The following is a 26,383-nucleotide window of genomic DNA, read 5'->3' on the forward strand; positions in this document are numbered from 1 at the left end:
GTGGCAGCTGCAATTCACCTTGCCCAGCGGGAACAGCTTTCAAGGCTTCCCGCCAGAGCTGATCATAGCGGCCCGCCGCGCCGGCGCTCAGTGATGGCTGCCTACACACCTGTCCGCCCTCACACAGGGCATGGAGTGAAGGTTACAATAATGGGGGGTTTGTGTGAATTGTTATGTATAACAACTGTGAATGTGAACGACTGGCTATTATGGCGGAGGTGAAGCCGTGAAGGACTCGCAAGGCCAGCCTGTCGGGACGCGCAGCCTCATCAGCGTGGCTGTTTGTGGGCAGGATGGACCGGGGAGTTGGCGCCCCTCCCACGGCGACGAGGTGGTGGACGCGATCCGACGCGCGGGCGTGGTCTTGCTGCCGGTCCACCTCGACGTCGCACGCCGCACTTCACGCCGCCAGGCGCGGCTGGTGGCGGCGCACGCCGCCCTTGACGCCAAGTACCGAGAGGACAAGAAGACGTACTATTTCTACGACAAGACTGGCCGGGCCTACCGCATCTACAACCCGAGAGGGCTGCCCCCGGCGCATGCATACCTTCCGCTTACCGAATGGAGCTCGCGCAGCAATCTTCTACAACACGCTCAGCGCCGATACTCCGCGACGATTCACCATTCGGCCTGGAGGGAGATGCATGCGGCGGCGGGCCGCGCAGGGAGGAGGGAGCAGGTGCGGTTTGTCTCGGCGAGCCAGTTCGGCGCGGGTGCATTCTTGAACGCGATCCCGACCCGCGCGCGCACTTCCGTCTCTTGCCCTCGTACGTGCTGCGCTTCGCGCTGCAGCGCCGCTTCGGATTGCACCTGTCGATGATGACGGACGTCATGGCGGACGGCATCTACAGCCAGCACGATCTGCCCTTAAACGCCCTCGGCGACGTGGCGCAGTACGACGGCGCGGCGGGCCTCCGGGCCACCAGACGCGGCACAAGGAGGTCCTCCTGGACCTTGTCGAGCTGCTGCGGGGCAAGCTTGGGCGCGGCGCGGTGGAGCACGAGTTGCACTGCGAGCACAGCACTACGAGGACGGACTTGTACATTTACCAGGGGGTGAACGGGGACCTGCCCTGCATCGGCGACACGAAGATCTTTGCCGGTGTGCCGTCGGACCCCTCGGGGGTGGGGCGCATGGGGGCATTCGTCGCTTGCGCAGAGGGGAAGTGCCGTGTGGAGGCGCTGCTCTTCGAGGAGTTCGGCGCGATGAGCGCGGGGGTGGTCGGCGCGCGAATGGATGCCGTTTGCGCTGCAGCGGCTGTCGGTGCAGCTCTGGATGGCGCTCGCGGACGAGGCACAGCGCGCCATTGGTGCGGCGTCACGCGGTCGCGAGGGGCCGCGGGGGAATGCTAGTGGGATAGGGGGCTCTGAGGGGAAGGGAGCGGGGGGCGCCCAGTAGGGCGCCGGCACCCCAGCGTAGAGGGCGTCGTGTAGCCCTCCTTTCTTTTGCAAAAGAAACGGTTTAAACTCACACAACCCGAGGATGGGAGACGGCACGCCAGCAGAAAGAAAAGAAAGAAAAGAAAGGTGCCCGTGTTTACTTTAAGGCCCTTGCCCTGCGAATGCGCACCCCCCCTAGCTAGGGGTCAGGGCTCTCTAGCCCGTAGCCCGATCCCGATCATCCGGCCCGCTGGATGCGCTTCTCAGCTCACCGGCCCTGGATGTGAGGTTACCGACTGCACTCCAAGTGCTCCAAGTGCTCCAAGTGCCGGATTGTTGCGTGGCTTTTCATTTTCTGTACCGATTTTTCTTTTGAAGGGGAGCATCGCTCCGGGCGCAGCGTGGAGGCTGGAGTGCGGTCGTAGCCCTCGCCACACGTAGCCTTCGCCCCGGGGACGCGGGCAGCGGCGGGCGCAGGCGGGAAAAGGAAGGAAGGTTGCGCGCAACTTTCTGCGAATCTCGCGAGGTCTCGAGGTGCCGGACTTGGCCGCTTTTGTATCTCGACACCTCGAGAGAAGAAGGGCCCGAGCTATTTTTCTTTTGGGGTTGGTGACGGAGTTGTCGTAAGATTCTTTTGGCGGGCAAGTGCCGGACGCTTGCGACAGTACCCGGGTACGAGCCATGGCAATGCCTGTTACGAGCATCGCCGCAGTCACCAAAGAGCTCACTGCCAGGGGTGGCAGTGGTGCATCCGCGACCCTCGCCTCTCCCAGCGTCGTGCTTCTGCTCACCGACGACCAAGACGTGCTCCTCTCTGACGCAGCGCGCTGGCAACCCGTGCTGCATCGCCGGGTCGTGCAAGCCGGCGCCACCTTTGCTCGCGCATTTGCCAACAGTCCAGTTTGCTGCCCGTCGCGCTCCTCCTTGCTCACCGGCAAGTACACGCACAACCACGGCGCACTAAACAACTCGCTCCAAGGGAGCTGCGCCTCACCCCAGTGGTCAACGGAGATGGAGCCAGACGCTCTCGCCGTGCACATGCAGAAGGCAGGCTACCGGACAATGTACGCCGGCAAGTACCTCAACAACTACGGGTTGAGTGGATCGCTGGGTCTCAAGTACGTGCCTCCGGGTTGGAGCGAGTGGTGTGGCCTGCAAGGCAACAGCCGCTACTACAACTACACCCTCTCTGTGAACGGCAGGGAAGAGCGCCACGGCTGCAACGCATCCGACTATCTGACCGACGTGCTGGCAGAGCGGGCGGTCGCCTTCGTCCAGCGGACCTCGTCACCGCTCTTTTTGTGGATCGGCACGCCGGCCGCCCACGCCTCCTTCACGCCGGCGCCTCCCTTTGTCGACACCGCGCGCGGCGAGCTGGCCCCGCGCACGCCCAACTGGAATGTGGTTGGCAACCGTGGGCACCATCAGACGGTCCGCGAGCTCTCGCCAATGTCTGCGAACGAGGCGAAGGAGTCGGACGAGATCTACCGCCGGCGGCTCGGCACGCTGAGGAGCGTCGACCGGTTGGTCGAGAGCGTGTTTTCCGCGCTCGACGCGACGGGGCGTGCGGACGCGACGTACTTCTTCTACACTTCCGACCACGGCTTCCACCTCGGCCAGAATGGCATGGCGTACGACAAAAGGCAACTGTTCGAGACGGACGTGCGCGTGCCGCTCTTCGTGAGCGGACCGGGGGTCCCCGCAGGCGCGACTCTGCACCAGCCCGTCTCCCACGTTGATCTCGCGCCGACCATCCTCGCGCTCGCGACCGGCGGCGCGTTGACGCCCGACGGGTGGGACGGCACCTCTTACCACTCAGCCTTGCTCGGCGCGGCGGGCGGCGGGCGAAAAGACGTGCTCCTGCAGTATTATGGCGAGGGCAGGCAAACCGAGACGTGCGGTGCGCACCGGCTGGCGTACCACACTTTGGCAGACGGCACCGTCGTCGCGTGGGACGTGGGCGAGTACGAGCCCGCGCCGTGCGACGGCGAGAACAACACTTGGGCGTGCGTGCGCCGCGTCGTCCCGTCCGCGGCGCCCGGGGAAGTGCTGGCGGTCGACGACGTGTGGTGCGAGTTCGCTTGCTTCGTGGCCGGCCCCGGCTCAGCGCCTGTGCCGTGCCCCGCCGACGAGCCGGAGGGGTACGGCGCCTATTACGACCTGAAGGTCGATCCGTGGCAGGTGCATAACCGGGCGCGCGTGCTGCCGCATGGCGAGCGCGACGCTCTGCGCAAGCGGCTGCATGAGCTTCGCGCATGCCAAGGCCAGGCGGGATGCGCGTGAGCCACGGCTGAGGGCTGAGGTGAGTGCTCGTGTCTGCAGTAAATCTGTTCAATACAACTCCCAGATCCGAATCTCTCATATATCAGACGGAAAAGGACGCGAAAGTACCTCGAAGTACGACGACCCCTCTCTCGACCTGAGCCGGGTGTCCTGAGACTCCTCTCTCTCCTGTGTCCTCTCCCCGTACAGCCGTACTCCGACCCCGCATCACACCGGACGGGCACTCTGTGTCTGTGATGCGCCCCGGAGAGACGACAGAGAGAGAGCGCAGGTGGTGAGGGAGCGACGAGAGGGAGGGAGCGGGGCTACACCCGGAGCCAGTAGCGCTCAAAAGTGCCGGAGACCAAGATATACCGTAGGAAAAAAGTTACACAACACACACACACACCCCACTCACCAGGTTCTCAACAGTCACATGTCATGAAGAGTCCCTCCCCTTGTTCCAGAGGACCTTCCGCCGACTGTGCTCCGTGGCACCCGCGGTCCTGGTGCAGTCTCCACTCAAGTCTCAACTTTCAGACTCAGCGCGTCAGCATGCTCACGCGGTACTCGAACGAGATGCGCGGCTCGGCATTCGCGGGGGCGGTGGGGTCGCAGAATGCCGTGTGGAAGGTTGGCATCACCGGTGGCGCTGAGTCGCCCTTGGCCCGCTCAAACTGACGGAAGACGAGGACCTCGTCGGTCTCCATCGCGGGATAGTAGAACCAGCGTTGCCTCGGGTTGTACTTCAGGCCGGTGATCTGTAGAGACCCGGGCTCGTCCGGCGCAATTTGGAGCTCGACAAAGTCCTCGGGCGCAATGCTGGACGCGTCGCAGAGGCACAGGGGCATGGCTTGCACCTTCTTGCAGGGAGCAATCGGCCGCCAGAGATTGCAGAGCAGGAGCGACTTGTAGCCGTCCGGCCCTTGCAGCTGCTCGCGCTGCTGACGCATCCGCGGCGCCAGCCGGGACGCCTTCTCGCACGCCTGGTCAACGTCGAGCGGAAGGTCGTTGTGGACGAGAGAGACCGCGCCCTTGCCCGAGAATCGGCCCATGGTGCTCTCGCGGCGGACTCCTTGCGACGGCAGCTCGAGCGATGCGGCGCCCGGGATCACCGACTTGAGGATGCTCTCGGCCTCCTTGGACCAGATGCGACGGGCCGGCGTGTCGGACGACATGTACCGCTCGTCGCGCACCGCCACGTCGGCGTCGAAAAAGGACTCGATGTTCTCGACGGAGGCGAGCCAGTCCTCCTCTGTCATGGCGGTCTGGTGCTTGAGCAGGATGAAGCCGTGCTTGGCGAAGAAGTCGGGGGCGCTCATGCCCTGCTCTTCCATCTCCTGGCGCTGCAGCTGGCGCGCGTCGCCCACCCTGAGCCTGGTCTTGGCGTACCCCTGTCGAATCGTCCGGAAGGTCTCGATGACGTGCCCATTACCAAGGAAGCGCAGGAAATCCCTGACCTTCCAGGTCGTGAGCCAGCGCGAGTCCTGAATCACATGGCTGGCACTTGTCGCCGGGTAGAACCCAGAGAGCTCCGCCGTGACGACGCTCGTCTCTGTGAGTGCTGCGCTGGTCCCCACGCTGTTGAGCTCGGCTTTTGTCAGGTCCTTCGCTGACGCCTTTGTCGCCGCGGCAGTCCAGTGCTCGCTCGACCGGGAGTCGCGGATGCGACGTGGTGATGAGAGCAGGGACCACAGCCGCTTCAGCAACGGGATGCTGAGCAGCAGGGTCGACGCCAGCAGCGTGCGCTGCGAGCGGAGGACGAAGGAGGAGAGCACGGAGGACATCGAAAAAGCGACGCGTCCCGACTTCAGCTGTGGTTTCGTCGATAAGGTCAAGGACGGAGATCGATGAGACGCGAGATCAATGAGACGCTCCCGCCACGGACAAATTCTTCCTTTTCGTTTAGCGACACGACAAGAAAAGGAGTTGCCCTTATCTACATGTAAGATATGGGGGTCCTCATGCCAGCTGCTCACGCCCGGGTATTCTCTTCATGTATGTATACACATCTGACATCTCTCCAATTCCCTCTAGCTCTAATATTCTCTTCATGTGGGTATACACATCTGACATCTCTCCAATTCCCTCTAGCTCTAATATTCTCTTCATGTGTGTAAACACATCTGACATCTCTCCAATTCCCTCTAGCTCTAATATAAAACAAAAGAGTAAAAATAAATAAAGAAAACGAACTTAATCTTGATGCTCTTTAGCGGCCGCGGACTCGGCTCAGCATGATGTCTCCTGATTTCCCGCCGCCCTCGCCGCCGCCTCCGCCGCCGGACCCGGCGACTCCTGGCTGGTACTACCCGCTGATATTGCTGCTTGTCTGCTCTTCGGCGATGTTCTCGGGTCTGACGCTCGGGTGACGCCGCCGACCGCCCGCGTCGCCCGCGCCCGCTCCTCGGCCGCGCGGCGCCAGACGCGCCACCACCCTGCCCTGCCATTCGGCGCAGGCTCATGTCCCTGGATGAGTCGCAGCTGCTGCTCATCGTCGCCGGCGACGACCCGCGAGCGCGCATGCACGCCGAGCGGATCCTGCCCATCCGGCGGCGCGGGAACCTGCTGCTCTGCACGCTGCTGCTGGGGAACACGCTGGGCAACTCGATGCTCGCCATCCTGATGGCCGACGTCTCGTGGCTCTCCGGCGTGGGCGGCGTCGTCGGCTCCACCGCCGTGATCCTCGTCTTTGGCGAGATCATCCCGCAGGCGTACTGCAGCACGGCTCGAGATGACACGAGATGACACGAGATTACACGAGACCATCCCGCAGGCGTACTGCAGCCGGCACGGGCTCGCGGTCGGGGCGCACGCGTCCGAGCTCGTCAAGCTCGTCATCCTGCTGCTCGGCATCGCCGCCTGGCCCATGTCCAAGCTACTCGACTGCGTCCTCGGCGCAGAGCTCGGCGTGCAGTACTCTCGCCGCGAGCTCAAGCAGCTCTTCACGATGCAGGAGGGCGCAGGGCGGAGCAGCAGTGAACCAGCGGCGCGCCCCTCTCCTCAAGCAGCCCTTCTCCGTGCAGGCGGCGCAGGCGGAGGAGCAGGCCTCCACGGCGCCAACCACGCCGAGCGCGCCCGGCGTCGGTTCTCCGCAGGGCGGCGGGAGGGAGGTGGGGTCGGAGGGGTGAGGTGCGGGACACGTCCCCTGGCCGAGCCGTAGGAGCCCAGCAGTCGACCGTCTCGCAGCTCTCGGCGGGGCACGGCGCCATCCACACGAATGAGTTGTCGTGGCTCTGCGGTGCCTCCACGCCCCCTCCCCCACCCCACCCCCACGCCCTCCCCCACGCCCTCCCCACGCCCTCCCCACGCCCTCCCCACGCCCTCCCCACGCCCTCCCCACGCCCTCCCCAGGGCCGCTCTCCCCCTCCCAAGGCGCCCTCTCCCTCCCGGGGAGGACCCGATACGACACGTCCACGACACGTCCACGACACGTCCACGACACGTCCACGACACGTCCACGACACGCCCACGACACGCCCACGACACGTCCACGACACGTCCACGACACGCCCACGACACGCCCACGACACGCCCACGACACGTCCACGACTCAGGCGCCCTCTCCCTGTCGGAGCGGACCGCCGACCAAATCATGACGCCGATGCAGCACGTCTTCCGCATACACGAAGACGACGTGCTCGACTTTCGGCTGATGCGCCGCATCGCAGACTCGGGACACTCGCGCATCCCCGTCATGCGGGCACCAGCCACCGCGCCGCCCGCCGCTGAGTTGGACGCGCACGCCGCCGAGTTGGACGCGCACGCCGCGCCCGCCGCCGCGCCCGCGCAGCCTTCCTTGGGCGCGGGATCAGACGCAGAGGGCGGCGCCGAGGGCGGCGCAAAGGGCGGCGAAGAAGCCTCTGATTGCGGGGCGGGCGCGGCGGCGGGCGCGTGGCCGAGCACAGCGAGGAGCGACGAGTTGGTCGGCCTCTTGTCCGCCAAGGATCTGATCCTGATCGACCCGGAGGATGGCGTGCCGATCGGCACAGATGCCTCGGGCTGCTGCGTCGTCGTGTCCGCGACACGTCCGCGACACGTCCGCGACATGCCCGCGTCAGGGACGATGCTCGAGTACTGCGGCCGCGCGGTGGTGACGGTCTGGTTCGACACGCCCGTCGCTCAGCTCTTCCGCGACTTCAAGCGCGAGATTGCCCGAGATGGCGCGAGATGGCGCGAGGTGACCCGAGATCAGCTCTTCCGCGACTTCAATCGCGGCCAGCCGCACCTCGCGGTGGTGCAGGACCCTTCCCTGACCCTTCCCGGGCCCTTCCCGCAGGCGCGGCCAGTCGCACCTCGCGATGGTCCAGCGCGTCAACGACGCGGACGAGTCCCGCGACCCCTTCTACGAGATCGTCGGCGAGACATGGCCGAGAGAGAGCCGAGGTTGTAGCCGCGTCGACGACACGTCCACGGCGTAGGCATCGCCACGCTGGAGGACGTGCTCGAGGATCTATTATTATATTATATTATATTATATTATATATTATTAGGCATCGTCACGCTGGAGGACGTGCTCGAGGAGCTGATCGGCGCGTGGGGCGGCGGCGGGGCGGCGCTGGCCGAGTCGACTCACTTCCACGGTCGCTGCTCGCAGGCGCCGAGATCGTCGACGAGAGCGACGTGTACACCGACAACGTGACGCGGGCGCGCCACTCCGTCGAGCGGGGGAGGAGAGGAGGCGCGGCGAGCGGCGCCCTCCCACGCCCTTGCCTGGGCCCTTCAGGCGCTCGTCGAGCCGCGGCGCGAGGAGGTGCGGCGGCGCGGCGCGTGGCAGGAGACTATCTCGACCCCCGAGTTCGACCCTGGCGTGCTGGACACTGCCATGACATGCCGCTGGGCATGTCTCGTGTAGGACATGCTCGACCCGACCCACCTTCGCGTCGCGAGGTGTCTCTCTCTCCCTTTGGCGAGGCAGAGCAGGCCGTTGCCTCTTGCGCACTTGCGAGAGGGCGGCTCGGCTGCATCCTAGGCGCACCGACAGCGAGATCCACCTCACACGTCCATGACATGTCCGAGACATGTCCGAGACATGTCCATAGGCTCACCGACAGCGAGATCGAGGCGGTCTCTCTCTTCCTCGCCGCCTCCGTGCCGCTGCTCGCCGCCCTGCCGCCGCACCACCTGCACGCGATGCTGCGCGCCTCCTCCGTCCTCATCCTCGAGCCCGAGGGGCCGCCGCTCTACGAACGGGGAGAGCCTTGCGCCGGCTGCACGGTCGTGCTGCAGGGCCGGCTCAGCACGCGCGTGGCTTGCGGCGCACACTCGCTTGTGCGGGAGGGGGCGGGGGCAGAGCGGCACTGTGTGACGGGGCGCCTCGTCCCGCTCCGTAGGCTCTGAGACCTTCGAGGGGGAGCGAGGGCCGTGGTCGATCCTGGGCGCGCAGGCGCTGGCGCAGGAGGCGCGCCGTCGGAGCCTCACCCCCTCCCGTCCCCCCTCCCGGCATCCACCCGTCACCCGCCCGCCCGCCTCTCGCGCCGCCGCAGGTCTACGTCGCCGACTTCGCAGTCGACGTGCTCGAGCCGACTCGCGTGCTGCAGCTCGCGCGAGAGACGTACGAGGTCGTCTGCAAGGCGGCGAGGCAGGAGGCCGAGGCAACGCACTCTCTGGCGCGGGCGGCGGCGCCGCCGTCGCCCTCCGCAGCCGCTGCGACGGCGTGGGTCGACGAGGCGGCGGCGGGGCGGGACGCGGGGCAGGACGCGGGGCAGGACGCGGGCGGGCGGAGCGCCTTGACTCCCTCGGCGGGCGGCCCTTCGCTGCAGCCAAACCCGTTCTTCTCTGGCTCGAGCAGCAGCGAGCTCGCCCGACCTCCGGCTGGCGGCATCGCGATTGAGATGATGGGCGCGCTTCCGCCGGCGAGCGAGGACGCCGCAGTGTGAAGGGGGGTCACGGCCCTGGTCACGGCCAGTACGAGGGGAGGCCGCATCCCCAGTACTACGGTGCGTCAAGAGCCGTTGTACGTAATCCAATGAGGGCTGGTGGCCAGTGTACTTTACGTGTTTTGGGGGTCGAGCCAGAGCTTCTGGGTGTTTGGTATTTGGTAAAACGCCGTAATACCGCATCGATGTGCATTTAAAATCTAATCGTGGTATTACACATAACAAGCGGTCGCGCGCGCAGCCGCCCTTGTACTTTCTTGCAAGCCGCAGTTGATGTAAATTGAATTTGAAAAAATGGACAGGACGTGTGCATGTGTTTGTCGTCGTTTTGGGTGGCACTCGCGACTCGGTGTGGTCGGGTGTGTGCGCACGCGTGCGGTGTACACTCTCCAGCACGAAGAGCGCTCTTGCGGCCCGCGTCTCTCGCCGAGGCTCTCACTTGCGCAAGAGCCGGCGCAGCGCCTCACGCGGTGCCTTGAGGGGCTGCACGCCGGGCAGAAACCGCGCCTTGAGCGAGAGAGCGAGCGCGACCGCGCCGGCCTGCTTGATCCGCCGCAGGAGCGGCCTCGGCTCGGCTCCGCCCTTGCCCATGGCTCGCTGCGCGTGCCGGTCGACCCACGAGGTGGACTGGCGCAGCGCCTGCTGGATGAGCTTGTCCCGCGCGAAGCCGGGCACCCAGCTCGGCAGCTGCGAGTCCGCGGAGTAGTAGACGCGGCTCCACCCGTCCTCGACCCTCTCGACGTACCTGCAGCAGCAGGAGCCACAGCGGCGAGGTGGGCGGGCGGGCGGTCGGGGGGCGGGATCGAGAGAGCTGCGGGCGGGCTGTGGCGCGCGCCAGTAGCCGACGGTGTCCGAGAACTCGGAGAGCCGCTCGTAGTCGAGGTGGAAGGTCATGCAGTTCTTGGACGGCTCGTACGTGTGCTCGATGAAGTACTCCATCGAGAAGGGGCCGGCGCAGATGCGGTACTTTGCCCAGACCTGCTGCTTGCCGCTGAGGGACCGCTTCTTCCGGTAGACGGCGCACCTGCCGCGGGCGAGTCGTCGTGCAGAGCGCCGGCCGTGCCGTGGGCTGGTGCGCTGCGGCTCACTTGGTGCAGCCCTCAACCATCTTTGGGTAGTTGTCGAGGTCCATGATGCGACCCCACACCACGTCGGGTGGCGCCGGTACATCCTGGATCGACACGGCCCGCTTGAAGCCCGATTTGAGCGACAGGACCTTGAGAACCGGCTTGCCAGACCGAAGGCGCTCGACGGGAATGCCGTCGACCGAGATGCCGTACTTTTTGGGCGGCTGCCGCTCGTACTTTTGCAAGATGCCCTGGTGCGGGTGCGGCTTCGACGCGTCGGCGCCGCGGGCGTCTGCTCCGCAGACGTACAGCACGAGGAAGCAGACAGCCGCGCGAGCTGCCATTTTAGCTTCGTCAAGAAAAAGAATTTTGCCATGATTTTCACAAGTGGGTGAGGTACCAAATCCCAGCGAGCAGCGCGAAGCCGAGCCACGTCTTGAGGAAGCCGCCCATGCCAACGTGTCGCCCACAGAAGAAGACGTGCGCGGCGAGCTCCACTTTGTTGTGGCAGGCGCAGCCGCCCGCCTGGAAGGCTCGGGCGCATCAGCTGAGGGCGCACATAAAACAGGGCGTGTGCGCGCGCGAGGGCGGGCGGCGTGCTCACGTTCGAAAGGTCGAGCGCACGCGCTGTATGCGAGTGGCAGTCCGAGCCGCAGACCATGCAGTGGATCTTGTGGCGGTACTCCTCGTCCGCCTGCGCGACCGCCTCGTCCCATTTCTCGAGGCTCTGCGGCGAGTAGCTGATGTATCGGGCCGGAGCTCCAAACAGCATCTGGTCTGGCGGACACGGATGAATCGGGCCGCCGCCCCAGTCGTGCAGCCTGCGTTTGGTCGCAGGCGTCAAACGTGATTCGAGAGACGGCAGAGGGCGTCGGGTGATGCGTGCCTGCCGGCCGAGTCGGTGATGCCCATGTGGCCCACAAAGGGGACGCAGCACGTGAGCGGCTGAATGGGCGTCCAGAGCACGGAACACGGCGGCCCCAGCCCTTCACCGCGGTCGCCCTTTAGGCTGGTCGACGGCGCCTCCTCGTCGGAGGGAGGGAGGGACATCGCGGTCCGGGGACCGTGTTACAGACCGGGCAGGCGGGTGAATCCTCCGCGAGACGAAGTCGGCCGCCCAGCCGGAAGAAGAAAAACGAAAAAAAAGAAAACCGGTGCTAGATGAAAAAAGAGAGATACCCATAGAGGAGCAATTCCCGGATCGACTCCGAGGGAGATGGAGTGAGGGAGATGGAGGGAGGGAAGGAGGGAGGGAAGGAGGGAGGGAGGGAGGGAGGGAGAGAGAGAGAGAGAGAGAGAGAGAGAGAGAGAGAGAGAGAGAGAGAGAGAGAGAGAGAGAGAGAAGGAGCGTCTCCGGTCGCATGGCGCGCCCGGGGCGCGCGAACCTGTCTGTGTCTCGCAGAGTCGCAGTCTGAACCCGGCGACCTCGCAGCGAACGCATTTTCCTTTTGTTGGTAAGAACCGGCGTCGGAGCGGCTTTGACCCTCGGCGTGTCTTCCCCCGATTCTGCGCAGCGCCATTTGTTGCTATACCATCGCCGTCTCCACCATGCCACGGACGACTTCATTGGGCGGGCGAGTCGCGCGGTCGCGCGTCAGCTCGAGAAACTCGTTGAGCGCCCCAGCCAGTTCGGCCTCGCCCGTCGCAAAGTCCGTGCACAGACTTCTGGAGAGCGGGCCGATGCAGCCGCAGTAGGAGGCGGAGCACTCTGCGTTCACGGTGTCGGGCCCTGCGAGCAGTGGCTGCGGCTCCGACTGGCCAAGCTTGACCACGGCGCGCACCTCGACGTGCCCGCCCTTGGCCGCCGATCGCCTCGCCCAGGCGTCCTGCTTCAGTCTCCGTGGGACAAACTCCGCTGCGCACTGCGTGATTTCAGAGAGCGGCACGTCCGACTCTTGCCGCGCCTGACCAAACATACCGAACGTAGCGCGGGTCATCGTGCCGTTGGCCTTGTCGACGATTAGATCCTCGAACCGGACGTCGTAGATCAGTCCCCGGAGGCCGCTGAGCACGTTGATCAGGGCGAGGAGGAACAGAAAACCGCAGAGCATAAAGTCCCAGTTGAGCTGCGAGCTTCCGAGCCAGGCGGTGATGCCGATGCCAATGCCGACCAGCAACATGATGATGCTGACGATGAGGTCGGAGTAGTACCGTGCACGCACATGTAGCTTCTCGCCGTCTGCGCCCTCTTTCCTTACCCGCAGCGTCGAGCAAAGCACCATGCTCTACCTCGTCGCGGACCGACGAGTTAGGTCGCGCCGATTGCAGGACGGACGCAGGACTCTGTAGAAGAAATCGAGACCGCTAGAAGGAAAAGGAAGCGGTATTGAAAATCACGTCCAATATTTTTCTCGTTTGCCCGCATCCCATTTTGCGTGCATCGCATTACGCCCCAGCTGGCGTGCTACTGCACGACTCACTCGCCATGCTTCTCTGCGCCTCCATCACACTCGGCGTGCTCGTGTCGCCGGACCCGTCGGCGCAGCGCACGCTGACGCGCCGTGCCGCGCTGCTCGCGCCGTTTGCGGCGCCGGCGGCTGCTCGCGCGTACCAGACGCCCGTGCCTGACCAATGGGGCGATCAGCAGGCCATCTCTCTCGCCGAGACTCGTTCGAACCCCGGCTTGGGCACTCAGCAGCAGGCGGCGTTCTACGCCATCACACAGGGCGATCTTGCGACGCTGCAGCGCATGATCGATTCCGGGTGGGACCTCAAGAATGCAAAGGACTCGTCTGGCAAGACGGCGCTGCATAGAGCGGCGCAGCTTGGGAACCAGCTGGCTATCGAGAAGATCCTCAAGGCGGGAGTGCCGATCGATCCTACCAATGCTTGGGAGGAGACGCCGCTGCACCTCGCCACGCGCAACGGCAAGACCGCAGCGGTGAAGCAGCTCGTTGAGGCAGGCGCGAGCACTTCGCGCAAGACCTTTGGCGGTGACACGCCGCTTGCGCTGGCGACGAAGTACCGGAAGGCCGATATCGCTGAGTTTTTGTCCTCGAAGTAGCTGCGACCGTGTCCTCAAGCAGCGTCGCGTGGAGGCAAGGCGTGGGACGAGGCAGGTTTGGTCCTCGTACACGCATCTCGTATGAGGTATGTCCGCCGGTGCCCTGGACCCGCTGCCGGTGTCGTCACACACCACGTGTATGTCCTCGCAGTGCCCGCCCCGGCCCGTGCCTTGGTTTTTGACATGCTTACTACTACAGTCACACAGCCTCGCGCGGACGCTTGGCCCCACGAGTGACGACGGCGGCGCTGGACGAGGCGGCCGGCCGACCCGGAGGCTTCTTGCGCCAGCGCGGCCTTTTCCTGCTCCTCCCGCGGACCCTCTCCCTGGGGTCGAGCGAGGCGAGGCTCTCGGCCGCGGGCGTGCACCGCGCGAGCGCCGTGCGCACGCTCTCGACGCACGCCTCGTCCACCGCGGCAGCGGCGCCGCTCTGCAGGAAGAAGAGCGCAGTGTCGTACGGCGACTCGCGGAAGGTCCGCGTGCGCGCGTGCTGGCCGCCGTCGACGAAGCCGTGGTCGGCGGCGGCGACGAGCAGCTTGGCGCGCAGGTGGCTGCTCCCGTCGAGGGCGCGGTACCCCTCCGAGTCGAGCCAGCCCGGCAGCACCACAACGAATGTGAGCGGCTCGCAGGCGGCGTGCGCAGCCGCGAGGAGCGAGAGGAGCCGCTCGGCCATGCGGGCGATGAGGCCGTCGACGAAGGGCGGGTTGACCTCGTAGCTCCCCCGCCGCGGCGCGAAGCCGCGGAACGAGCCGCGCGAGCCGAACGGCGCGTCCACGTCGGGGAAGGCGGAGCAGTAGGCGCCGTAGTAGCAGTTGAGCGGAGACGCGAAGCACTCGAAGTTGACGCCGAGGCACCGCTGCAGGGCGGAGAAGGCAGCGCCCCCGAGGGCAGCCTGGAAGCCGAGCCCGCCGATCGAGTGGTACCGGAGCAGCAGCGCAAGCAGCCGCAGCCGAAACGAGCGCTCCTCCCGCTTGGCGTCCGCCGCCGCGCCGGCGCCGCCCTCCTCGCCGCCGCTGCCGCCGCCCGCGCCCCTCCTCGGCGCGCCGTGTCTCGCGTGCAGCTCTCGCAGCTTGTGCAGGTATGGTGCAGTGATCCGGATCCCGTCGAGCAGCCGCGCCGTCGCTTCGTCCTCCGAGGCATCGCCGCCTCCGCCACCGCCGCCCTCGCCGCCCCCTTCGCCACTGGGAGGCAGAGCAAAGCTCGAAGGCACCTCGAGACGCGTCGCGCCATCCTCCTCGCGCTTCAGGCGGACGCGCAGCCTCCCGCCCTCCGCCGCAGTGGAGCGGAAGTTGTCCACCCTCGTCGCCGCTCGCGCAGAGGCCGACCGCACCGCCTGCACGACCGCCGCGCTCGCGGCGGGCGCCATGCCTGCGCGCCGCAGGTCGGCCCGCATCGACTCGTCGGCGGAGCGCGGACGTTCGTCGGCGCACCTCGCGTGGTCGCTGGGCGCTGGCGGCCCTTCGGCGGCCACGGGCAAGAGCGGGTCCCCTTGCACCGCCTCCTCCTCCTCCTCCCATTTGCTCTGAAAGCGCCACCGCTCGAATGCATTCATCGGCGGTGCGGCGACTCCGTTCTCGTGGCAGAGCGCGTGAAAGCGGCGGCGGAGCGCGGCCAGCTCGGACGCACGCTTGAGCTCCACGACGGCTGCGTCGTGCGGCGAGAGCAACGAGTGCCTCTTGACCGGCTCTGCGTCGGCTGGCTTCCACGGGACGGAGCTTGGCATCCAGACGTCGTCCAGCGACGCAGTGCCCGCCAGCTCGCGTCCCAGGCCGGTCGCGGGCGCCTTTGTCGTGGCGTGCAGGGTGTGACTCGTGCGGCGGTGCGACGTGCTCGCGCCCGCGGCGCTCGAGGCAGCTGCCATCGCAAAAAAAGAAGTTAAAATCGCCTGTCACAGGACACTGGCACGACACTCCTCTCCTTAAAATCCCTGTGTGGTGGCGGCGTGCCGTTCTCCCATCCCTCCCTTGGGTTGTGTGTTTTCTTTCTTTCTTTCTTTGGCACGACAAGGGCGCGGACTGGCGCGGACTGGCAACACACCGGCTCACCAAAAAAGAAAAAGAAAAAAGTGGCCTAAAAAGAAAGGAAAGGCGGTCCTGGCTCCTTGGTTCCGTCCCCTTGGCCGACCACCGACAAGCACTGCACGCTGGACGTCTCTCTCTGTTCACTGACTGTTGTGCACGAGCGAGACCTCGCGCGCGCGTGAACAGGGCTCTGGGCTCTAGGCCTGAAATCATGTTGAGTGTTGAATTCGTTGGTACTGCTCTCTCTCTCTCTCTCTCTCTCTCTCTCTCTTCTGCCGGGTGGCAGCGCGCACACCTGGCACCACTATTCCACGGCTCTCGCCTCTGGAGCGCTCTTTCAATCCTCCCGTGGAGATCCGACACCCTCGCGCTTAGCTCTCCTTTCCCCCTCTTTCGACCGCGTGAACTGCAGCCTTGGTGGGAGGGCGGCGAGCGAGGCGTCGTGCCGGTGCTCGCACGAGGCGCTTACGGGCGGCCTCGCCGGCTGCATCCAGCGCAAGGAGAGAGAGCAGCGGCGCCGCGGGAGGGAGGAGGACGCGCCCGAGTACCCTGAGCTCGAGGGAAACGTAACAGCCATGCTGCGCGCGCAAGTGCAGTGCCGCCGCCACCACCGGGGGAGAAGCTCTCGCCTGGCCCCGCAAGACAGAAGCGGCGTGGCGCGTTTCCTCCTCGCCGCGAAACTCGGAGCGGGCCACTAGACAAGAAAGGGGCGGCGGAGAACCTGCAGATCTTGTCATCGGTGGTGTCGACGAGTTAGTTAGTTACTTAGGAAGGTGACGAACAGCCTATGTGAAGAACACAGCCTGGCTCGCCTCCGCGCCGCAGAATTCTTATAGCAACAACCTCCCGGCCTCGTGAAAGTGTAGGTGCGTGGATGAGGCTCGCTCTGATCCTCGCCCTCCTCCCAGCCAGCACGGACGCCTTGCTCCCGATCAGCGCAGGCCGCCGTGCGGTGCTGCGGGAGACAGCTGCTGCGCTAGCAGTGGCCGCCGCGGTGCCTCCTGCAGTGGCCGCAGCTGACGTCGGCGCTACACAGCCGATGGAGTCGGTGGATGTGAGCGCGTACCAAAAGATCGCGGGCGGTGGCCGATATGCCGATTTGTTGGTGGGTAAGGGGACGGAGGTCAACGCCGGCTCCAAGGTCTCGCTGCAGTGGGTCCTGCGCCGATCGAATGGGTACTACGTCGACGGCAGCATCAAGATGCTCTCAGCGCAGTCGGGTGCCGTTCGGGTCAGCGACAATTTCGACGAGAAGGATAGCTTTGTGTTCACTGTCGGCGACGGCGCGGCCATGCCAGGCGTCAACGAGGGCATTAAAGGGATGCGGCAGGGCGGCAAGCGCCGCCTCGTCCTCCCAGTCAAGCAGGCGTATACGCTGCCGATCGACAGGAGCCCTGGTCCGCTGCCGGACGGCTACGGCCCACGGCGGCAGATAGAGCGCGAGCTGCAGCGACAGGATCCATACAACTATTTCTATCTCGAGGTCGAGGCCACGCGCGTGCGGTAGCGAACTTTTGTTCCGTGTTCGGCACTCCCTAGGACCATTCCATATTTCTGTGCAGGGCTGCAGCTTGGCTGATCTGACATCTGTGTGCGGCAACCTGGTTGACACTTATGTATTAGAGTCTCGTCAAAAAATAACCTGAAAAATAACTAAGAAAAATACTACGAAAAAAGCCTACGAGTAGCTCGTACCGCGGCTGTGCCTCTCTGGGCATGTTAGCGCGCGACAGCTGAGTCCGCTGTCCGGCAGGGGCGTGACTTCATCAGTTTTGTCTTCATGCGCTTTCGTGCAGGCGGGGCGCAACGGGCATGCAGCGGTGGAGGAGCTCCTCCCCCCTAGACCGCCTCCTCCTTCTTCTGCGGCGGCCCGACTGGCGGCGTCGTCAGCACCTTTGCGAGCTGGCGAGGCCGGAAGACCAGCGGGAGGACGAGCGCCGCCTTCGCGTCGCTCGCATCGCTCCGCCGCGGATAGAGCGGCTGGAGCGGCGGGTTGATCCGCCAGATGGTCCAGGTGAGGACCGACGCGATCGAGATCCACACCGCCGACGGGGCGAGGATCAGGCCGGCCGCGGGCGCGACATCATAAAAGGCCTTGACTGCCGCGACGACCGAAGTCCAAACGGCGAGGACGCCGACGGCCGACACACCCTTGCGCTGCTCAACGTTGGTGACGCAGTTCCACGTGTCTCCGACGCACAGGTGGAGGGCGAGGACGAGCAGCGCCGGAGAGCAGAGCACGCGGCCGGTCGCCTTGAAGACGACAAGCGAGGAGGCGGCTCGCAGCGCAGTGATGGTCAGCCAGATGAAGGGGAAGGCGATCCCGGGCGGCGTCCACGAGGGTCGGATCGTCTCGGCCGGGGTGGCCGTGCGCTTCCCTTCGACGTCGAACCCGCCGCGTGGCGGCCGGTTCGCCGGCAGCAGCGAGAAGATGCGGGAGCGCAGCGAGAGAAGTGCAAAGAGCGGCGGGACCAGTGGCGCCGGGGTTGTTCCAACAGCATCGATCGCGCGGAACAAGGCGGCGATGAGACCGAACTGACAGGCTGTTGCCACCGGGTACTTTGCAGCCTGCATAACGTCGACGCCATTGTCCGCTGGCGCTGCGACCGCCTGAGGGCGAGCCAGCCGATTCGCACCAGAGTGGCCGCCGCCAAGCCGCACGCGCGCAGCACCAGGATGGGCAAACCCGCAGGCGCCGCCGAGCAGCGTGGCCAGGGAGAGATACAAGTGTGTCGGCTTCATGTGGAAAGATGGAAAGAAGCACGAGCACAGAAAGGCAAAAAGAGACACCGCGCAAGACGGCTAGCGCATCACACCCTCCTCTCCTTAAAATCCCTGTGTGGTGGCGGCGTGCCGTTCTCCCATCCCTCCCTTGGGTTGTGTGTTTTCTTTCTTTCTTTCTTTACACCGCGCAAGCACATGTAGAAAAAGAACGCTCTCTCACATGACAAGCAATCCCACGACAGCGATTGTGGGGGGAGTAAATGATCCGTAACTGAACGATTAGGCAGAGCTACATGCAGGCGGCGGAAACTTGCAGGAAGAAACCTTTCGCCTTGAGTTTGAGTAAAAAAGAAAGAGAAGCCCCCCGCCGCCTTTCAGCACGGCGGCGCAGACTGTGCATCTCTGTGGCATGGACGTGCATCTGTGGCAGGAGGGTCTGGAGGAAATCTCCGACGCGTCTCTCGCCGCCGCGGCCGCCGCCTTCATCGTCCTTCTTGCCGCCGTGCTTCGAGTGCTCCCGGTATCATCGACACCGCCAAAGGCGGCGGCGGCGGCACACGCAGCGGTCGACACCGATTCGGTGGACACCGATTCGTCTGTCTGGGACGCGACCGATCCGGATCATCCAGGCTCCGCATCGCTTCTCGGCACTGAGAGTAGGGAGTGGTGGAATGTGCCGCCTGTCAGTGCGGCTGAGGCCCTGGTCATCGGAGGGGCGATCCCGCTGCTTCACGCCAGTGCGCCGGCGGGCATGCTCGGGCGGGCGCACTCCGCCGGCGCGGCGGCTCTCAAGATGGAATTGCTTCGGAAGCTGCGGACGCTGTCTGCTCGACACCAGACGTCGGAGCATTTGGCAGCGCTGATCAACTCGGCGAGCGATTGGAAGCGCCGCCACTGCGCCGCCCCGCCGTGCGCGCCGCTCGCCTCTGCGTCCGATCTCGACGAGGGCGAGTGGGCGACCCGCTTCCTCGTGCTCGGCATTCGGTGCGGCACTTCCCGCGGCGGCCACCACGTCAAGATCGAGAGGACGGGCGCGCACGACATGGCGGCCCTCGTGCGGGAGCCGGACGGCGAGGCAAAGCTCCGCGCCTTCTACACGGTCGTGCTCGCGCCGCCTACCGCTCACTCCCCTCTCCTGCCCCCTCCATCCCGCCAGCCTCGCCGCTGACCCCCGCCGCCGCTCACCCGCGGACAACTCCTCCCCCACGAAGGCGCTGCTCGAGGAGCAGAGCGCGGCCCTCAACGAGGAGAGCGCCTCGAGCGGCAGGCTCCTCCGCACGTACGAAGTCTTTGACATGGCCGGCCTGCGCGCGAGGCGCGTCCGGCTACCCCGAGCCCGAACTCGAACGCCCACCCCCTGGAGCCCGAGCCCTAACGCCCTAGGCACGTCCTGCAGCTGGCAGCCCTCCGCTTCACCCGCATGAAGCTTCACGAGGTGGCGCCCGTGAACTACCGGATGCACCAAGCGCGGCGACAACAACAAGCTGCCCAAATGGGCCGACGTACCCCATCCGCTCCATGCTCGAGCTGCTCCGGATGCACGCCCACCTTTACTACGACGTTTCCGTGTGCGAGTCGTGGGTGGGCGTCATCTGGGACTACATCATGCGCGACGACGTCGGGCCGTACAACCGCGTCAAGCGGCCGATGCCAAAGGAGGAGTGATTGGGGTGAGCCCTCCGCCCGCCGCAGCAGCGCCGCGCGTGACGGCTTGCCACCGAGCAGCAGCGTCCAGTATGAGCTCAGCGCGTCCTGCGCGAGAGCCAGGGTGTACTAGCCGGGACTCGTACCTCCCACCCCCTCTTGAGTCCGCGTTCGAGGAGTGTCCCCGTCGGGGTTGTACGGTGGGTCCGAAGCCTAGCCAACTTCGACGCTACCTTCTCTGTGTAGTCCATTAAATGTGTGCAGAGTTGAGAGGCTGCAGGCAGCCGGCGCTGCAGCGCCCGGGGCGCGGGCGGCCGGCGCCTGTGAGCGACCCCAGACCCTCCGGGGCAGTCGCAGCGGGCAGGCGCCTGCCTCCGCGTGTCAGGCCGCAGCGCGCCGGGCCTCCGCGCCCGCACCCCGCCCGCGCACGCCGCACCACTCCCTTTCCTTTTTTATTTCCGAATAATTTCCCGCTCTCCCACCCCTGTGGGCTGTGGCTGTGCTGCGGGTCTTCAGTGTTAGTAGTAGACCGGAGGGCTACGACGCCTTCACACACACACGACTCCAAACGTCTCCACAAGCACCAAGCTCCAAGCAAGCGCTCCAGGTGCTGCCCTCCGCCTCAGCGCTCAGGGCGCGAGGCCATACACACTTGATTAACCTCACATCCAGGGCCGGGGAGCAGCTAAGAATTTTACAACAAAACTCCCTGCAGCTAAGAAGCGCACACAGGAAAAAATAAAAAGGTAGGCGCAGGAAGGCCCCTCCAGGCCTCCCTCTCCCACACGTCACACGAGTTTGTAAAGGAGACTAAGGAGACTGCAGACGAGGCAGGAGTTCTCAGCAGTTTTTTTTTCGACTTGTCACTTGAAGCACTTGGTCCTGAAGACTTTTCGAAGCGATCTGTGCTCCGTTTTGTTTTTTTGCTACTTGGACGGGTTCAAACATCAAAGGAGTCTGGAGTCGCAATGAGCATTCAGCAACCTCACATGAGCTATTCATGGACATGAAGGTGACACGCACCCAGTTCAAGGCAAACGCAGAAAGAAAGAAAGAAAGAAAACAGACAACCCAAGGGAGGGATGGGAGGACGGCACGCCGCCACCACACAGGGATTTTAAGGAGAGGTGTGTGGTGCGCTAGCCGTCGCCCACCCTAGGGAGTCTGCCTCTTCCTATCTCTCTTCGCAGTCTCTCGCCGCTTCTCGCTGCAATCTTCACATGCCACCTCGCGGTCGTCCCACTCTCGTCGTTCTCTCCCTTGTCATTTCCTCCTCTAGAAAGAAAGAAAACCGCGTCCATTGTTCTTCTTTCCCTGATCAAAAATCCCGACCGAGCGGGGCATATCGTGTAATGCGCTCCTGCTCCCGCTCCCATTGGAGTGAGCCAGGCGAGCAAGGGACGATTTCCGCCGTGATGGTCGTCGGAGCTCTCTTCCTCCTCGCTGGCTTCATTCTGCACTTCCCCACAGAATCAGGTACAGAAACGGAGCCTCCGGCTCGACAATGCGCAGAAATTTCAGTCATTGAGGGCAGTGCACGGTCGCTCACACTGGTCTATCCAAATGACACATTTTGGAAGCTGCTGTCCGAAGGAATGTTCACGCCGGACGAAAACAAGACCTGCTTTTGGCGTGAGAGGCACGCCCTATATGGGATTGGAGGGCCGTCGGCGAGAGTGCATGCCGACGTGCGAGGCGTACAGATCACGCCAGGCAAGTTCCTCTCGGATGTTCTGGGCTACTATTTCGTCCTCCTGGTCAGTGACGATGAACCTGCCGGTGTTTTGAGTTTTGTCGACCAGAACTCTCTCGGCAGCGCTGCCTCGCATGTTGGACTCGGCAGTGTTTGCATCTTGCACGCCTTCCGCGGGAGGGGCTGTGGCACTCTTCTTCTTTCTGAGGCGCTGCGGCTGCCCAAATTGCGACAGATGCGCGCTACTCCTCTCACAGCCACCGATCGCCTGGCATTTTACACGACCCGTCGCAGCGCAACTCAGCCCTTCCTGCGCCCCGTTGTGCTGGACGTGGTCAAGGCCAACCGGACGCGCTGGCGCGAGCTCTACTCTTGGTACCAGCGCTTCGGCTTTGAGAGCCTTGAGAATGTGAGCAGCACTGGCTTCGAGCGGTTGTACATGGCGCTGAAGGCTGAACCAACGAATTATGGATATGTGGACCATAGTGACCATATTCACAAACCAGAGGCAAGCGTACTTTGACCGCCACTCCGGACCCGTCAGCTTGGACACCTCGGGGTGCGCCTTCATGATCGCCTTGCGGCGCGCGGCATGCGGCTGGTGGTTGTCGTCCCAGAAAAGCTCGTTTTTTTTCACCGCCGCGGTCGACGAGCCGCCCTTGCCCATGCGGCGGCACAGAGTGAAACGGCGCAAGGGGATCGGGGCTTGCCAAGGACGACTGGCGCTGTCGAAGGGCTGGAAGTCCGTGTCCATCTCGTTCCTATACACGTCCGTGTCAGACATCTCCCACTTTCCACGAGCGCGGAATAGCACCTCAATCAGCCAAAAATGTCTAGAGAGAGCAAGGCACAGAGAAGGTGAGAGGCTGTCTTTCCCTTATGCTTCCCAAGCGTCGTTGGAGGACTGGATGAACCTGCGTGGAGCGGCTGCGGGTGTGTTGGAGCGCTCTTGGAGCTTACGGTATGTGTGTGCGAATCGGCCACCTCCGTCCTGCTAGAGGCCAAGAAGCAGCGTAACGAAAGCATTTCCGAAGGGGAGCGCTGCCCGCAGATGTGGAAGGCGATGTTATTCAATCAATCAAGACAAATCGAGCAATCGACGTTGATCGTTGTGCACATGCCACATGGCACATGCAGAGTAAAATGTGAAATAATGTTTCCTTTCCGACCCTGCACAAAGATCGCGCGGGGACGTGGGTGTGTTTCATTTACTTATTTCCGCGACCGCTACAACGTCTCAACATCTCAGCAGAGCGGTGAAGAATAAAGCGCGGGAGAAAAGAAGTGCGATTCCTGTCGTGGCCTGTGCAAATCCAGCGTTCAAACCAGGTCGCGTAACCGTCGAAACTTGGCTATGAGGACGCATCCGCGCGCTTTCTACGGACGCAGACCGCACCATCTCGCTCCGCGACATGACGATGATGCACTCCACCACCCTCGCGGTCCTTGTTCACGCGACAGCCGTCCAAGCATCCTACTACTCAACCTACGAGTCCTCCTACTACTCGTATGAGTTGCCGGATCCATCGCCTGCCCCTGACCCTGAGCAGTCAATGCCGCCAAACCTCCCGCCACCGCGGCCCTCGCCGTCTTCCTCACCGCCGCCGCCATCTCCGCGCCCGCCGTCACCACCCCGCCCTCTTCAACCCTCTGCTTCGCCTCCACCTTCGTCTCCTCCATCGCCAACGCCTCCGCTCCCCCCACCTCTGACGCTCATGCCACCGCCGCGTCCTGCTCCCAGCCCGCCCCCGTCGCCTCCGCCGACCCCACCTCCACCCCACTCGTCGCCTCCACCGCCCTCGCCTCCGCGCTCTAATCCGAGCCCGCTCCCGTCGCCGACTCCGCCTTCACTCCCTCCTCCCATCGCGCTCTCGTCGCCTCCGCCGCCGCCGTCTCCGCTTCCTCCTCCCAACCCTCGCTCCTCACCACCACCGCCTTTTCCGCGTCCCCCTCCCCGCCCTCGCTCCTCCTCGCCGCCGCCGCCGTCTCCACGTCCTCCTCCGCCCCGTCCCTTTCCTCCGCCGCAAGCGCGATCGCCTCCCTCACAAGCGCCGCCCAGACCAGTGGACCTGCCAAGTGATGAACTTGACTTGGATGACAGCGACGGGTCGGCCGGGGCTGGCGTGGGCGTGCTGGTTGGCGCCGCCCTCGGGGGGACGGCCGCAATCGCGCTCACCGCCGCCGCCGCACTCTGCCTATGTGCGCGGCGCCGCAGCGTCCAAGATCGACCTGCTCTCCGCAAGGTTGGCAAAGACGACGTGTCCGTGGAGACCGACCGCGCGTCAGAGGCGGTGGCTGACATCGACGTGGCCATTCAAGTGCTATAAAGCGAGGCGGTCTGCGCTACGAAGCGTAGGGGCGAGCCTAGGTCCGAGAGATCCAGCCAGATCGCCTTCAAGGGAATTGCGAGAAGACATCAAATGATTGTTGTGCATCCGAGAGAGGTGGAGGGCGCGGGTGGGAGAGAGAGCGGCTGGCTTACATGCAGGGCGCGTCGTGGGCGTGGTGTGTTCGGAGGAGGCGGTCCGGAGGAGAAAGGGGTTGAAGCCAACGAGAGCAGCACACATCCTGTGGCTGTGCAATCTCGAGTGTGCAATTGTTATTCATCCATTATCTACATGGGTCAGGTCATAGTGACGCGCTCGATGGGATGCTGCATTGACGCAGACAGCAAAAGCATTGCAGCGGAGACCTTCTTATGAGTGGCGGCTCGCACCATGCGACAGTGCGGACACCAGGTGCGCGAATTTAAGAGCCATTTTCGATTCCGTGGTTTAGGCACTGTCTACCAACTTTGGTACAAATCGACTTGGTCTGGGCACAGCTGAGCCCGCGCTGCCTCCATTCTGAAAGTGTAGGTAGAATGGAAGGCAGCATGTCAGGCTGCGAACTCTGCTGTGCGCCGAAAAGCGGTATGGCGCCGAGGAGGCCATTTTCCTATTAGAAAAGGCTGTCGACATCCAAAATTTTCCTCGCTGCGCGCCCAACCATGGTGGGCACGCTCGCAGCGCGGGGCGCGCCTGGCAGCGCCCATTTTTTGAAATGTCGGCCACTCACCTATGCCGCTATGCGGCTCTCAGAAACACTCGTGCGGCACATTTTATTTTCTTTGTCCTGCGCGCCCAACCCTTCTCGGCGAGTAAAAATCGCAGATTATGTTGTATCGAGATATCAACATCTCGAGATCACTCGAGAGATCACTCGGAGTCTCGAAACACTCGCCTCTCGCGCGAGATCCTAGAGGCGAGATTACGCACAGGTAAAATCACGGCTACTTCAGAGGTAGAGGTAAAGGGCCCACGGCTGCCCAGAGGTAAAGGTAAGAGGGCCGCAGGCCCTCAGAGGTAGAGGTAACCTAGACCCCTCCTACCCGGCCCTCCGGGCCGATGGGTTGTGGGAGCAAAAACGTGGGGAAATTTAACCGATACATCGTCCTGACCTCGGCCTGTGTGGTCGAGCTGCTTGCTACTCGAGTATCGGGGCGCGGGAAGAGTCGCACGCACGCCCAAGTGTAAAGGGGGTGGATGAGGAAATTCCCTTTCCGCCACCCGCCCCGGCGTTGAATAGATTCTTGGGAATGGCGGCTTGCTGAGATGTGTGGTCTCCCGGCGGGCTTGTGCACCCGGGTGCAGCGAAATGATCACCTCCTGGGTCGTTCTGACCTCTGCCCAGCTGGGCAGCAAGTGGTTGGGTGCCCAAGCACCTCTCCCAGCGACGCTCCCACCAACCGGGACGTGCACGTTCAAAGCCGCAGCAACGTGCACGGCCAACGCTCAAGAGACGTGCTTCCGCGACGAAACGGTCCGAGCGCGCAGCCCCCGCTCACGCTCCCTCCCCGCCTCGTCGCGTCCCCCGCTGACGCGCCCCTCCCCGCCTCGCGACGCGCAGTGTGCAGAGGACCCGCCCCCGCCACGTCCGTGGACTCCCGACGGCTGCTCGGCCGGCGGCGTTTTGACGTGCCGCTTCTGCGGCTTCCTCCATTTCCCTGACTGCCCGCCCGCGCCGCCGCCCTCTCTGCCGTCGCCACCGTCGCCGCCAAAGTGCGATGGGTGCTCGTGGACCCTCGACTACGCGTGCCCCGGCGAGATGCCTGGTTATGCCGTGCCCGGCAGGAAAGGGATTGCAAAAGCGGACGGCTCCGAGTGCTTCAACTTCTGCTGCGTCTCGCCGCCGCCCTCGCTGCCCTCGCCGCCGCGGCCGCCTCCTGTGCCTCCGCAACGGCCGCCGCAGCCTCCTCCGCAGCCCCCTCCGTTCGAGCCGCCGCCCCCCTCTCTGCCACCTCGGCCGCCCGCCGCACCCTCTCCGCCGTCGCCACCTCTGCCGCCGCGCCCGCCGCCGTCTCCCGACCCACCGTCGCCACCGCCGCCGCCCGTCCCGCCCCCCGCTCCCCTGGAGCCGCCGCTGCCCCCCCCCTCGAGCCCGCCCTGGCTGGGGTGGGCCATACCGCCGCCCAATCCGCCGCCAGAGAGGGCGGAGGCGGGCGCGGCGGCGGGCGTCGGAGTGCTCGTCGGAGGGGTGTTGCTCGCCGGGCTCGCCGCCGTCTGCCACCTCCGCACCGACGCGGGCGAGGACACCGAGTCGATCCTCCGCTCGGGCACGGAGCTCATCGGCGCCCCGAAGCGCGCCCTCGGCTGGAAGCCGCAGTCCGCCTTCTCGGAGCTGATTGCCAAGCGGAGCGGCGGGCTCTTCTCAAAGACAGAGGCGCGCCGG

General features: G+C 64.7%; 12 protein-coding genes across 12 annotated transcripts in view; 7 read left to right on the forward strand and 5 right to left on the reverse strand.

Moving 5' to 3' along the window:
• Positions 1-209: 209 nt before the first annotated feature.
• EMIHUDRAFT_196220 (hypothetical protein) lies at positions 210-1,352 on the forward strand (the record flags this gene model as incomplete). The annotated part of the gene is made up of 5 exons (XM_005770500.1): positions 210-218; positions 293-679; positions 793-885; positions 963-1,263; positions 1,333-1,352. The coding sequence occupies 5 exons, from the start codon at positions 210-212 to the stop codon at positions 1,350-1,352; spliced, it is 810 nt and encodes a 269-aa protein (XP_005770557.1).
• Positions 1,353-2,060: 708 nt separating this feature from the next.
• Positions 2,061-3,662, forward strand: EMIHUDRAFT_196221 (hypothetical protein; the record flags this gene model as incomplete). Its single annotated transcript, XM_005770501.1, has 2 exons — positions 2,061-3,172; positions 3,263-3,662. 2 exons carry the CDS (start codon positions 2,061-2,063, stop codon positions 3,660-3,662), a joined length of 1,512 nt encoding a protein of 503 aa, XP_005770558.1.
• Positions 3,663-3,997: 335 nt separating this feature from the next.
• Positions 3,998-5,460, reverse strand: EMIHUDRAFT_432280 (hypothetical protein). Its single transcript, XM_005770502.1, has one exon. The coding sequence runs from the start codon at positions 5,426-5,428 to the stop codon at positions 4,184-4,186; it is 1,245 nt and encodes a 414-aa protein (XP_005770559.1). The 5' UTR covers positions 5,429-5,460; the 3' UTR covers positions 3,998-4,183.
• Positions 5,461-5,878: 418 nt separating this feature from the next.
• On the forward strand, positions 5,879-9,520 carry EMIHUDRAFT_461339 (hypothetical protein; the record flags this gene model as incomplete). Its single annotated transcript, XM_005770503.1, has 14 exons — positions 5,879-6,009; positions 6,101-6,320; positions 6,418-6,619; positions 6,668-6,754; positions 6,805-6,882; positions 7,199-7,577; positions 7,921-8,000; positions 8,135-8,173; positions 8,239-8,288; positions 8,368-8,418; positions 8,497-8,531; positions 8,684-8,898; positions 8,975-9,042; positions 9,128-9,520. 14 exons carry the CDS (start codon positions 5,879-5,881, stop codon positions 9,518-9,520), a joined length of 2,028 nt encoding a protein of 675 aa, XP_005770560.1.
• A 272-nt stretch (positions 9,521-9,792) lies between these two features.
• Positions 9,793-10,924, reverse strand: EMIHUDRAFT_420385 (hypothetical protein). The gene is made up of 3 exons (XM_005770504.1): positions 10,609-10,924; positions 10,356-10,544; positions 9,793-10,265 (listed from the first exon to the last, which is right to left on the reverse strand). Exons 1-3 carry the CDS (start codon positions 10,650-10,652, stop codon positions 9,956-9,958), a joined length of 543 nt encoding a protein of 180 aa, XP_005770561.1. The 5' UTR covers positions 10,653-10,924; the 3' UTR covers positions 9,793-9,955.
• A 44-nt stretch (positions 10,925-10,968) lies between these two features.
• On the reverse strand, positions 10,969-12,809 carry EMIHUDRAFT_196227 (hypothetical protein; the record flags this gene model as incomplete). Its single annotated transcript, XM_005770505.1, has 4 exons — positions 10,969-11,112; positions 11,192-11,359; positions 11,434-11,613; positions 12,120-12,809. 4 exons carry the CDS (start codon positions 12,807-12,809, stop codon positions 10,969-10,971), a joined length of 1,182 nt encoding a protein of 393 aa, XP_005770562.1.
• Positions 12,810-13,276: 467 nt separating this feature from the next.
• EMIHUDRAFT_61612 (hypothetical protein) lies at positions 13,277-13,591 on the forward strand (the record flags this gene model as incomplete). Its single annotated transcript, XM_005770506.1, has 1 exon — positions 13,277-13,591. One exon carries the CDS (start codon positions 13,277-13,279, stop codon positions 13,589-13,591), a length of 315 nt encoding a protein of 104 aa, XP_005770563.1.
• Positions 13,592-13,790: 199 nt separating this feature from the next.
• Positions 13,791-15,825, reverse strand: EMIHUDRAFT_196229 (hypothetical protein; the record flags this gene model as incomplete). Its single annotated transcript, XM_005770507.1, has 3 exons — positions 13,791-14,483; positions 14,802-15,445; positions 15,780-15,825. The coding sequence occupies 3 exons, from the start codon at positions 15,823-15,825 to the stop codon at positions 13,791-13,793; spliced, it is 1,383 nt and encodes a 460-aa protein (XP_005770564.1).
• Positions 15,826-16,651: 826 nt separating this feature from the next.
• Positions 16,652-17,119, forward strand: EMIHUDRAFT_61581 (hypothetical protein; the record flags this gene model as incomplete). Its single annotated transcript, XM_005770508.1, has 1 exon — positions 16,652-17,119. One exon carries the CDS (start codon positions 16,652-16,654, stop codon positions 17,117-17,119), a length of 468 nt encoding a protein of 155 aa, XP_005770565.1.
• Positions 17,120-17,556: 437 nt separating this feature from the next.
• On the reverse strand, positions 17,557-17,988 carry EMIHUDRAFT_56545 (hypothetical protein; the record flags this gene model as incomplete). Its single annotated transcript, XM_005770509.1, has 1 exon — positions 17,557-17,988. A coding segment is annotated over one exon (432 nt), but the record flags the coding sequence as incomplete, so codon positions are not given.
• Positions 17,989-18,745: 757 nt separating this feature from the next.
• Positions 18,746-20,249, forward strand: EMIHUDRAFT_461341 (hypothetical protein; the record flags this gene model as incomplete). Its single annotated transcript, XM_005770510.1, has 2 exons — positions 18,746-19,435; positions 19,720-20,249. 2 exons carry the CDS (start codon positions 18,746-18,748, stop codon positions 19,999-20,001), a joined length of 972 nt encoding a protein of 323 aa, XP_005770567.1. The 3' UTR covers positions 20,002-20,249.
• Positions 20,250-25,309: 5,060 nt separating this feature from the next.
• The window catches only part of EMIHUDRAFT_95940 (hypothetical protein), a gene marked incomplete at both ends in the record, with an annotated part of 2,323 nt that continues 1,249 nt past the window's right edge, over positions 25,310-26,383 (forward strand). Inside the window, one exon of the mRNA XM_005770511.1 lies at positions 25,310-25,879. Coding sequence (XP_005770568.1) covers positions 25,310-25,879 — 570 coding nt within the window. The remainder of the gene's footprint in view (positions 25,880-26,383) is intronic.

Source organism: Emiliania huxleyi, assembly GCF_000372725.1.
Source record: "Emiliania huxleyi CCMP1516 unplaced genomic scaffold EMIHUscaffold_4, whole genome shotgun sequence".
Lineage (NCBI taxonomy): Eukaryota > Haptophyta > Isochrysidales > Noelaerhabdaceae > Emiliania > Emiliania huxleyi.